This window comes from Phaseolus vulgaris, chromosome 10, assembly GCF_051622355.1.
Source record: "Phaseolus vulgaris cultivar YP4 chromosome 10, ASM5162235v1, whole genome shotgun sequence".
Taxonomy (NCBI): Eukaryota; Viridiplantae; Streptophyta; class Magnoliopsida; order Fabales; family Fabaceae; genus Phaseolus; species Phaseolus vulgaris.
The window spans coordinates 28,469,534-28,481,574 of record NC_143507.1 but is presented as its reverse complement, the minus strand read 5'-3'; the positions used below and the strand labels follow the sequence as shown (position 1 = coordinate 28,481,574).

The 12,041-nt window shown below is 36.4% G+C and overlaps 1 protein-coding gene across 2 annotated transcripts; it reads right to left on the bottom strand.

Moving 5' to 3' along the window:
- Positions 1-202: 202 nt before the first annotated feature.
- On the bottom strand, positions 203-9,705 carry AUG7 (nuclear matrix protein). 2 transcript variants are annotated; one of them, XM_068622100.2, is made up of 10 exons: positions 9,302-9,705; positions 8,742-9,034; positions 8,068-8,153; positions 7,443-7,504; positions 5,670-5,761; positions 5,454-5,579; positions 3,985-4,075; positions 2,550-2,657; positions 1,878-1,976; positions 203-705 (listed from the first exon to the last, which is right to left on the bottom strand). In XM_068622100.2, exons 2-10 carry the CDS (start codon positions 8,873-8,875, stop codon positions 511-513), a joined length of 993 nt encoding a protein of 330 aa, XP_068478201.1. In that variant the 5' UTR covers positions 8,876-9,034; positions 9,302-9,705; the 3' UTR covers positions 203-510. The 2 variants fall into 2 exon arrangements, with proteins under 2 accessions (XP_068478201.1, XP_068478202.1); XM_068622101.2 differs by having other exon boundaries at positions 8,742-8,956; positions 9,302-9,549.
- Between the last annotated feature and the right edge of the window lie 2,336 nt (positions 9,706-12,041).

Genomic DNA, 12,041 nt, shown 5'->3' with positions numbered 1-12,041 from the left:
ATGACAATATCCTTCAACTATTGTTTCACTTTTCGACTACTTAATGTTTTCCTTCATCAACTAAGTTAAAATAATATTTTCAACAATTTCTCTTGGTGCCAGTATATGGCCCCAGCATTTTTGTTGCTGAAACCCTGCATTAATTATAGTAATAGTAGAGAATTGCATGGTTAGTTGATAATTGTGAATTGAGATATCTGTGAAAGATGATAATTAATAATCTATTTAGTTTATTCATATTTTACATTATTTAATAGTTTTATACATTACTTGAACACTGACTAAGTTTTTTAATGATTTGTGTATTAAGTATTCTCTTGGTTTACAAGTCAAAACCACACCTAAGACTTTCAACGAGTTTACACGGCCCAGTCTGAAAGCCTTGCTTACATGCAATTTCTAAATAATATGTCTGGATAATACAGCAATGTCATGTTAACGATATGAACATTATGCACAAGTTCACAAAATCAAAAGAACAAGGATTGGTAACTTGTTTTTCATGTTTCATCAAATGTTCATCTTCTCTCCCTGTTCACGAGCAATGGAAGCAGACACAATTCCGAGATCACGATTTAAGACTGTCAATGCAGATTCACATTCAGATATTATTCGTGTGACAGATGAAGGCCCGTCAGATGTCTCAGAAGAACCAAAGGCTAGAGCTGCATGTGAATCTCTTAGATTCCGTAGGTTTCCCAAAAACTGTTTCATTAAGCACATAAATATAGTCGGTGAAGGCAACAAGAATATTTTCAGAACATAGGTTCCTTAACAGGTCAATTCTCTCACATGATACAAAACACACCAACATGAAAATTTATGCAATGTTCAATGTAAACCAATAGAATCAAACACTAATGGATAACTTGTATGGAGAAATGTTAGCAACACATTTTCTAATACGACTTTTTTCAATAAATTTTAACTAGCAGTAAAGTGTGTGCTAAGAATGTGTTCCAACACTTTAACTTCTACAGGTCAAATATTGAAAAAAAAAAGGTTGGATTGAAAGTGTTATCATAATTATAAAATTTCACATTGATCCAAAATAGTTATACACTCCATCAAATTATATAATAATCAATGTACCATTCAAAGAATTAAAAGATCGACAACTTGATAAAATTACTAGTTTAAACATCATGTTATTTTGTGTGAAAGAACAAGATTATAAGGTAAAATTTGACAGATATATTTGTTGAAAAAAACATTATTAAAAATATTCTATTGTGGGTATGTATATGAACAAAATTATTATCAATAATCCATACTATGTTCAATATTGCCTACACAATAGGGTTTACTAGGTTTCATAAATTAGAAAACTTTACTGGGGTGAACCTTAAGGACGCAAATAAAAAAGTGGATGAGAAAAAGTTATAGCAAATGAGCAAATTTAATATATGTAGCAAAGATAGAAAAATCGGCTTACGAAAAGTAAGCTTTGTATTTATTTATATACTATAATTTGATGATATCTCTATTGAAGGTGAAATCTACAAATCACCATCTTGAGTGAGAGTATATATTTATGGTGGTTTGATAACAACCCGATACTGAGTGACACAACAGACTCAATAATCCTTACAAAATCAGCTTCTATGATGAGGTTTGTAACAACTTTCATACTATAATTTAGTCATATCATATCTTTAATCAATATAGGATATCCAACAAGATAAATGAAATACGAATGATCTACTAGACCAAACAAAGGAGTTTTGTATATTGTGAATTGGTATCTATGTAACTAGCCGCTAACAGAAATAATTTAGAATCATCATGTCCAGCATAACTTGATTTTAAATTTCTAATAGCTTAAAAAGTGTCAAATGTTTTTAGAAAAACATTTATGCCAAGCATAAGAAGGTTACCTTCAAAAGCATTTTATAGGCCTCCAATAAACGATTGGCTGCTGGTCCAAATCCATGAAGTTGTGGAACCTCCATCATGTGAGTCCATGGACGAATTTCCTATACAAGCAATTTTTTATAAGCTATCCCTGATGTTATTACTGTTTGAGAGAGCATTGTCATATCATGAGAAGAGCTAATAGTCATACCAAAATATGAATACAAAATTTATACATTATTAAAGTACACCACTAGTCATTGAACTGTAAGTATACAGCCCTATTTAATAATCAGCACAACGTATCAAAATCACCTAGGTATAATATAAGATAACTGACAATTTTAGTTATGGTTATAATATAAGCATTCTATGTCTATGTCCCACCTTTAGTTCTGAGGTATACCTAGTAAGTACAGGTTTTTGCAAGGGTCAATTAAAATTAAAAGTTTCAGTGGTAGCAGCAGTACAGTGATCTGAAGACCGTTGATATAAGCTATTCTGGTCTAGATGCTTAAATTATGGGATATTTAGAAGTGAAAAAACCCGGACTAGTTCAAATTAAAAGCAAGGATAGTTCCATCATTCATTGTCATGTTTTTTTCTTCACCTATAGTACTAAATATTTATTTGATTGGATTCAAAATAAACTGGATAGGAAATGCAAAACACATTAGAGCAAGGCATGATCAAACCTTGGTGTAAATCAAATTGAATGTTCTAGCTGTTTCTAGGAAAGACTCCAAATGTGCCCTCAGTTGGGCTTCCACCTCGGTATACTCCTCATCTGGATGGTAAGCATGCTACAAACATGATAAGATAGCAACAATATCAAAATAAATACGATAATATAATCAGATAGAAATGCATTGAAATTAAAGTCTAATCCTGTAAAACATAATAATAATTACAAATAAGTACATAGCACACAATGAAACATAATAACATCAAAATAAGTATGATCATATTACACATATGCTTTGAAATTAAATTCTCATCCTGTAAAACATAATAATAATTAGAAAATAAGATATTAAATCACAAGTGGGAAAATAGCACACGATGTAAAAAATTGGCAAGAAACAGAGTTGAGACTCACGATAAAAAAAATTGAAAAAATTTAAACGCCAGTTTCGTTTGGGAGAACTTTCTGTTTTAATCTCCTATTTTCACAACTAATAACAAAAGTGTCGTCCTGTTTCCATTTTATTTCCTGATTTCAAAAATTTGTATAGTAAAACAATGAAAACAAGACCCTTTAAAACATGAGACAGTGATTACAAGACAACATTGTTGTAATTATTTTTGAAAACAATATTATGAAAATTATTACCTTATTTTCTCTTTACTTCCAGTCTTCAAAGATAAATGGAAATAGTGAGAACAATAACATAGTGTTGTTAGTATTTCCTATACAAGTCTTCGAAAATAAATAAAAACATGGCAGCATTTATACAGTTATTTGTGAAAATAGAAAATGAAAACAAAACCTTTTCTTAATCAAAAAAAAGTATTTGTTTTTTTTTTTCTTCATTGCCAGAAGATATCATCACCGATAATTATAAAAGTGTCATCTTGTGTTCATTTTATTTCCTATTTTCATAAATTTGCAAGGCTAGCTTTGGACTCAACTAATTCAATTGCAAGGCAACTATTTTTAAAATGATGCGAAAAATATATTACAGCAATCAAATGGTGAAGTAGATTTTTACTAGCTCTTGGTGTGGATTAGTCTATAAGAACCTCTGCCTAAATATATAACACAACAATATTTAAAAAAAAATAGCAGCTCTCAACCAGAAATGCATGACAATTGAACGAAAGCTCAACTTACAGAGGATCACCAGAGGAAAACCAAAACATAATACAGTGTCAATGAGAAACTTGGTTCATGCCCTTGGAATGAATTAAGTATCTGGAAACTATTTACTAAGAAATAGTGCTATCATAGGTTTATTTTGGTAAACACAAAATCATCAAACATACAGTAAACTGACTAGGTGAAATATATGGCTTGAAAGAAAAAAGGTCAGACAAAATATAATTCAATCTACTGATTATTTCCAGCTACAGAAATCATATCATATCATATAACTATGAAAGACAAGTGGATTCAGAAGTTCAGTAAACCTTGGATGCCAAGTCATCAACTTTTTGTTGAAGATTCAACAATATTTTTGATTGTTCAGAAAACTTTGACTCCAGCTCAGAAACATCTGGCCTGAAAATATTTTGATTAAAAATCAGAATGTTACTACATCTCATGGGAGATAATTTCTTTTACTAGCAAAAGATCAACCATTTCCATCAACTGAACTTCCAACTGAACATATTTTATGTATTTATATGAATTGAATTCAAAAGCTGAGTCCAAAGCGTCAGCAGCATTTGAGTGCCCTACTTTAAAGATACACAATAACTTTAAAAGCATAAAAATTGTTTAAAATGATGGAACCATTTTAATTTTTTATATGTTTAAGTCTGTGAGTTCATAGGAACCTTCACTACCTGTTACTTCTCAAAGCAAGATTGTTTTTAGTTCTTTTTAAAAAAAATAAGTTCAAATGGCAGAAATGCAAATGTACAATTAAGGGGAGGATAAAATATCATTGAAGACAGAAAACGGTTCAAAACAGTGAAAACGAAAATATCAATAAAAGCATGAACTTTGTGCAGTCCCTGCATGATACAAATAGAAAATCCCTTGAAAGTGTGCATTATATAGCATCATTAATGGTTACTAAGTTTAGGTTAGATAATCATTTATGGAGTCGTTATTATAGCCTTTTTTTAAAATGTTTATGACCCCATACTATTTATGAAGTATGTGGTCTCTGCTCTAAAAAGGCTCTGGTTCTGTACTGTTTTCTGTTAATTTCCTACTCTATGAGATTCTCAGATATCTGAATCTACCTAGTTTCCAGTTGCCCAATATCAATACTGCCGCCTATCGGAGTGATTACAAATAAGGATGATTGCTAAAGAAAATGCCACTGTACCTGGTGATCCAACTTGTGAAAATTGACAAATAGCTCCCTAAATTTTTTGCTCCCAAATTCAATAAACAAAAGCCAGATTGCTTAATTTGTTACACCATGCATCAATAAATAATTTTTGTAGCATTTGCTAAAACTAATGCTCTAAAGTACAAAATAATGCAAAAAATTTGATGATATTCTACATGATTGAGGATCAAGCCAAAAATTTAGCCTTTCATCTTCCATTGATCAAAAAGGTTGCCTCTATGGACACCAGACTGAAATTTTCACTGGCATTCATCAGTTTATATTTTCACAATGTTTAATATCAGCAGAGGACAAACTGTTAAATACTGCTTTCCTGTGCATAATCATGGAATATTTCAATTTTTGTACTTGGAATATTTCTCCCAGAACTTTTAAGCAACATTTGATGTGCATCATAAACCATGCCAATGCAGTTCAAAGATATGCCCTAATGTCTTACATATGTTAACCCTATATCAAATTTAAATAATTTTGGTGAGTTAAGATACAAATGTGAGATCATCATTATGAAATAAAGATATTTACTCAAATAATCACAGAATGGGATCCATAAGAAAATGAAGAAACTTTTACAATGGATATATGGACTGAATCTGAACATCTGCAGGAAACAATTTGCATTCTTCAGAAAATATTTGAGCTTGTTTTTCTGCAATAGAATCTATCAATTGGATGTCCTTAGCTACCTGCTCGTCAACACTACAGAAATCAGAATAAAAACCAAAGTTATGTCAAATCTTCTCTACAAAAAAAAATTATCACTTAGAAAGATATAAGACAGTGGATAACCTCCATTCCGGATTATCTGCACATATTGTTGCCTCAACTAGATCTACAATAAGACGAAGCATTTCAGTGCGGTCTTCGTAGCTTCCATGCCCCTATCACATATTTGAATAATATTTACCAGCTTTCTAGGTAAATCATTACAAGTACGCGTATGAATATTACTGTAACACATAGCAAATCACATTAGGACATAAAACATTAAATATTCACTCTTTTCCATATAATAAAAAGATGATGGACCAATGGATACAACTTACAGGAGAAAAATAGACCACTGGCAAGCCTATCAGTAACCTCCTTTCTTTATTAATACACAAGAATATTTTCTCTTTTATTAAACCATTAGGGTTAGATAAGATTTTTACGGAAGATTCAATGGGTTAGCTAATAATGATTAATAGTACATGTTAGTTAGAGAATACGACACAACCAGACCAATCAATTCCTATGCTTTAACACATTAACTGGTAGTTCCCAGTTCAGCTAATTTCCTATGAACCATTCTGCTTTAAGCCTTGACTCGTAAAAACTCTCTTAAAACATATAGATATAGTCCATAAAGGTAACTAAAATCTGTTTATGAATTCGTCTAGGTAGTCACAAGCATTAAAATTCCCGGATACTACATCTGCTAATCTAGACAACTCTTTCAAACAGTTGTGAATGAATAGGTATCACTAAAATCAGTACATATAATTCAGAAACATAATCATAAGCAACTTTTTCCCAACAGTAATGTAATGCTCAAGTATACTAATAATCTTTACCATATTACAATCATGCATTGCATTTCAAACAAAGAACTAAAAACCCAAATCGCCAGAACAATTCAGAAGGTATGCACAAATGACACAGAATAATATAGTTGGAGAGATCAGAGAACCGCAAAGAAAAGATCAATAAATACATTATTATCCGCAATAAGAGCAAGACCGAATGACAAGTTGTGTATATATATGAAAGAATATGATGTAAAAGGAGATATAGAAAATTTCTTACAATTTGAGTTTGAATCTAACTCGACTCCAAAAAGTTTGCTAGTGAGGTAAAGATTGCCTCTTATTTATTTACATTATTGTAGCCAAATACCTAACTAGTAGAGGATATCCACACTCAAGCCTCACACTGAGAGCTACACATTTCAACCATGAAGTTTATAGACTTAAAACGTTTATTAGTGGCTGGTAACATCATGATAATGGGTGACCCAATATGCCCAACAAACAACTATTAGAATAGGATCTAACACCATCTTTGAATTTAAGTTTGAGTTTAACTCAATCCCAAAACCTACCTCACAAGGTGAAGGTTGCTCCCTACTTACTTAGATGCAGTATTCATTCATATCATGTCACTAATCAATATGAGATCTCTAATAAAAATAGAATATTAAACCTATTCAAAAACTCCAAAGGCTCATAAAACAACAAAAAAAAGGAATTTAAAATGTCATTACTCACACACCCAGCAGTTTGTCTTTTTATAAACTCGCTTTCATTGCAGTTACCCTTAAACTATGTTAACTACGTCCCTTAAAGTTATTTGCTAGAGTCTCAAAAATGTCTATCTTACATAGTGTGCAACCACTAGAAAGGATTGATAAACCCCATACACTAAAAATATGATCAGTTTTTCCATATAAAACTTGACCAATCCTCACCTTACAAGTTAATTTTTTGAGATTAAGTAAAGCCAAAATTTGAAGAGTCTTTTACACTTCTTATGGCTACAAATTCAGTAAAATAGTAAACCAAGAAATAAAAAATGACAAACCTGAATGGCTTCCGTATCTACAGTTGTTGTAATACCCAAAAACTTGGCAATCTCTGCCAAATCTGCAAATTGCAAGTCATGAGAAACAGAGTTACTACAAGAAAGAAAACAATCAAAAAGTGCAAGAGACAAATTTATTTAAAAATTAATCACCCACTAAAAAGGTATATGCTGTACATGATGAAGATGAATGAGAAAATGGAAATTGACAGAGCAACTTGCAAATAAATTGACCCTAAAATGCAGCTACTTCTAGATGGGAAAAAAACCCGATTGCTTTCACCAGAGCATTATAAAGAAACATAAAAGAACAAATTGGAAATATTTACAAAATGTGTAACAAAGGGCCTATCAGCATAAAAAAGACATGAAACTGTTTTTTTTTTTTGCAGGATATAGACAGAATAGAACTAGAAAACTACACCATTCAAGGTTGACTTAGAGTGGCATGCTATAACAAACCAAACAGCACAACCTTGATCACACAACACAAACATCTTTTTTATTCTATACATACAAATGCAGAAGTCTGTACAAATCACAAACTTACTCACAAAAAAAGCTTGGATACTAGGCAGTGAACTAGCGATTGAAAATTTTAAAACAAGAAAACAAGAACACTTACACTGAATTCGACCTGTCTCCTCATCACGATCGAGACCATCCCCTTGTAAGTTTTGTTGAGAAAAGGGTGACTTATCACCTAAAAGCCTGTTGAAAGTATAAGTACCAAATCATTTCTTCTTAACATTGACCAGAATACTTAAAACTGTAACTAGTAGTGCTACACTTAGGCAAAAACCAGACAATGTTGGCATTGCTAGGGCTAAGCATTGCACGAAGAGGGTAGAAAATAGAAATATTAGTATGGGACATGCAGAAAGGTAGATACTGTGAATGCGTTGCTAATCAGAACACTTTCAAGCAATACATGTAGAGCCGGAAAAAAAAAAAACACGGGAGTGGGGAAACTATTTTCACCTCTGGATGGATTTAGACCACCAGCCTACAACTTCCCAAAGCTTATTTAAGAATGTGGAGAAAGTCCACAAGCACAGTAAATGCATATTAGGACCCACAACTAATGGTGAAACCACGGATATGGGATACACTACTACGCCTAGCTTTTGCGTCAATGTGGCAACAGGACGGGTTGCAAACATAGCATAAGTAAACCCGTGTAACGGCATGATGATGGTTGTATAAAAGACAACTACTCGAGTCTAAGACCCAGCAACTCCAGTCTTCCTCATACAAAACAGGTAAATGGACTTCCAGAAGCAAAGAAAAATAAGATACCGAAAGAAGAGCCACTCCAGAAGGGCATAGCGCTCCATGCCAGCAAATAGGAGCGACTGTGCAGGCGCATTCGCTCTAGGATAATTTAGGTCCGCCAATTTCTTCCGAATCTCTTCCATTTGCCTGGACGCCATCTTCTTCAGTAACTTATTTCATCTTACTCTCACACTTTCTCTTTAGTGCCAAACAGGTCCTTGTGCTCCTCTCAAAATACACTTAGATAACACCAGACAAAATTACGTCAATTTATGAAACAAACTCAACGAACACCATCCTCTCATCAGTTCTTAGATCTGAAAATTAATAGAACCACGAAGTGAATTGCATTTCTAAAACATTGCAAATGCCACCCTAGAAAAATAAAAGCTCCAGAAGGATCCAAAAAAATCAAATTCTATAACCAATTCAGACACGAAAATTCGAAAATTGATAGTAGTCAATGCACAAAATGGATACACCGTGCACTCTCTCTATTACAAAGGCCGGCGATGGCATTGCGTCAAAACTGACGGCAACACGTGAGCTGGCACAAGTCACGTGCGAATCGATCGAGCTGTTACCTGAGAATTGTCGGAGTTTTTCCTCTCCAGCTTTTGCGCCGCGTGGTGGAAGACGGCGGAGAGAACAGCGTAGAATGGGAGGGAAGGACGGCGACAATGTTAGAGAGAGAAAAGCGGGTAGAGTGCGCGGAGAACACAGAAATGGAGAATGATGAATGACTAACCACACCCCGTTTTCTGGGTGGAAGGTCCTCTTACTGCTGTTACTCCCGTCCTGCGCTAAAGATTTCAATTCAAGTTTCACTCGTGTCCAATCCCCATCCTACCCTCACACTTTTAACTTCTAAGTTTGTTATACGTCGTGGAAAATCTAGGGTAACTAACTTCTAATCAAGGTTTGTGATTTATTTTTTATTTGGGTATACAACACTCTATTTCTAATCATTAGTACATGAATATAGTTTGATGAAACAATCGCTTCCTTCTTCTTTTTATCATAATGGTATTATTTGGAATATCATCAAAAAAACCATGTACCTTCTAATCTATGCATAATACAAATCGAGAGGATTACGAGTGATCCTGCCGGTTGACCAGAACGCAAGAGCCTTGCCACGTCAAAGGTATTCTTCCTCTGGATCGGCTTTGCACCACGCTAGCTTCCGTCCTTCACACCTCGATTCACCTCAAGAACCTGCAAAAGACAGAGTGGCGCCGCTGCGGCCGATCGCGCTCCGACACTCAAGTCAGTGACGGAACCACCAAAACTCTAAGAGAGAAAACTAAGAACTCAAGAAACCGTGAAAAAACTCTCTCTGTCACTCAAGTATTCTCCAAGCGTAAAGAAGTGTTCTAAACGCGCGTACCTCAGAAGTTCGTTAGAATCTCTTATATACATGTGCACTTTCTCTCTCCTGACGGTTACACCTCTGAACACGTGGCTCGCATCCAGCTGTACACGCGTCACCATCTGAAGCGTCCTCTGCTTGAGCGTCACTTCTTACTCTTCAGGCTGTTCGACTATGTTACCCATGCAAGGAGTAACTCGGTGTATAGCTACCTTGGAGCGCGATCTCTTCTGTGTGGCGAGTACGGGGTGTCACTATGCACACCTTCCCTGTGGTCTCGCCGGCCGCCATCATGATCTGCTTCACTTGCTTCATCGTGTATGTTCTGGTAAGTTATTCCCTTGCCTCAACCTCTGGCTAGGGGATGATCATCTGATAACTTCATCCTTCGCACTCGTGCCCTTTGAAAGCCTTGAACAAGCTTTCCTGATATTTCGGCGATGTCCTCCTCTCGGCGATCTCTGATCACTTGGTCGCCTGGGTTCGCATCCGGCGACTACGACACAAACCTGGTGACCGCCGGTTTAGATATGCTAGAGATCGGAGCACGCCAACTTAACGATTGGCGACTACACGAGCTCTCCGACTTTCTTCTCTTCTGTCAGCCAGGTGTTCCGTTCAACACGCCTATATTATCGCTTGATGCCACGTCATCACTTCTGACTACCTGGGCGGTACACAAGCCCCCCAGTCTTAAGCGAAGACTTGTCCAGCGAAAAGACTAAGAGGTCACATCACTGTCGATCTACGTGGCGCTGGCACGGAATTCCAAACGTTCGTACCCTCCGCTTTTCTGACGCTCCACCAAACCCCTTTTTCCAATCGCTCGACACGTGGCTTCATCAACGGTCATCTTCAGCTGTCGTTTGCGCTTCCGAAAACGTTCGAAAAACCCCTAAAACCCTTTGCACTTCCTACTGTTCCATCATCTTTCTGCATTCTCAAAAGTTCTAAGTATTTTCTCTGCATCCCACGACGCTCCTCAACTCTCTCAATCTCCAACTCTCTTCAACGCTCATCCGATCATCAAAAGGTACCCCTTTTACTTCTTCTGTTGATGTTTGCTGCATTTTAACCGATTCGCATCATCCATTATCTGTCTGATGCATACGTTGTGGGCTGTTTTCTCCTTTTCTCCCCTCTTGTAACTTAGGGCTTCGTCTTCCATCACGTTCGTCCCAACGAACTCCTGTTCGTTCGTTTTCCTTTCTTCGTCCTCAATCGAGTCGTTCTCTGTAACCTTTGTTCATCCCTTTCATTTTCTTTTGCAGTTCCTGCGATGGCTCATACAAAATCCACCGCGAACCCTCCTTCTTCGTCGTGAAACCCTCCACCCCAAGCGCGTAGGGTTGCTCCTGGGGCAAATCCTCCACCAGCGCGTAACCCACCACGAGCATCTGGCGCTCCTTCTTCCCAGGCTGAGAGGCCTGCAACTTCTCATGCCAACCCCGCTCAGGCAACTCCGCCAGTCGCCGGAGGCGCCCCCTACCTCCAAAGGACTACAAGGCACTCTACCCTTGGGCCACCTCAACTTTGTTAAAAGAGACTTCTTCAATAAACACGGAGTTGGGCGTGCACCGACTAAGGAAAGGGGACCAATCCGAGCTCACATTCCATAAGGAGCACAACAGCAAAATGGTCGTGCTGCCCTGCTTCCCGGGTGAGCCGATCTGCGCGAACGATAAAGCGAACAACGGCGAGTTGTTCTGCTTCATCTACGCGATGTTCTTCAAGAAGGTGAAGCTCAGACTTCCCTTCACTCGCTTCGAGAGAGAGCTGTTAACCGAGCTCGATATCGCCCCCACCCAGCTTCATCCCAACAGCTGGGCGTTCCAAATTATGTGCGCACACTTGGGACTACCAGCTTCAGTTGACGTTTTCCTCTTCCTGTTCGAAGCTAAGAATCTAGGAGACCGCCTCTGGATTAGCCTGAATGGGATTGCTGGGAGGTC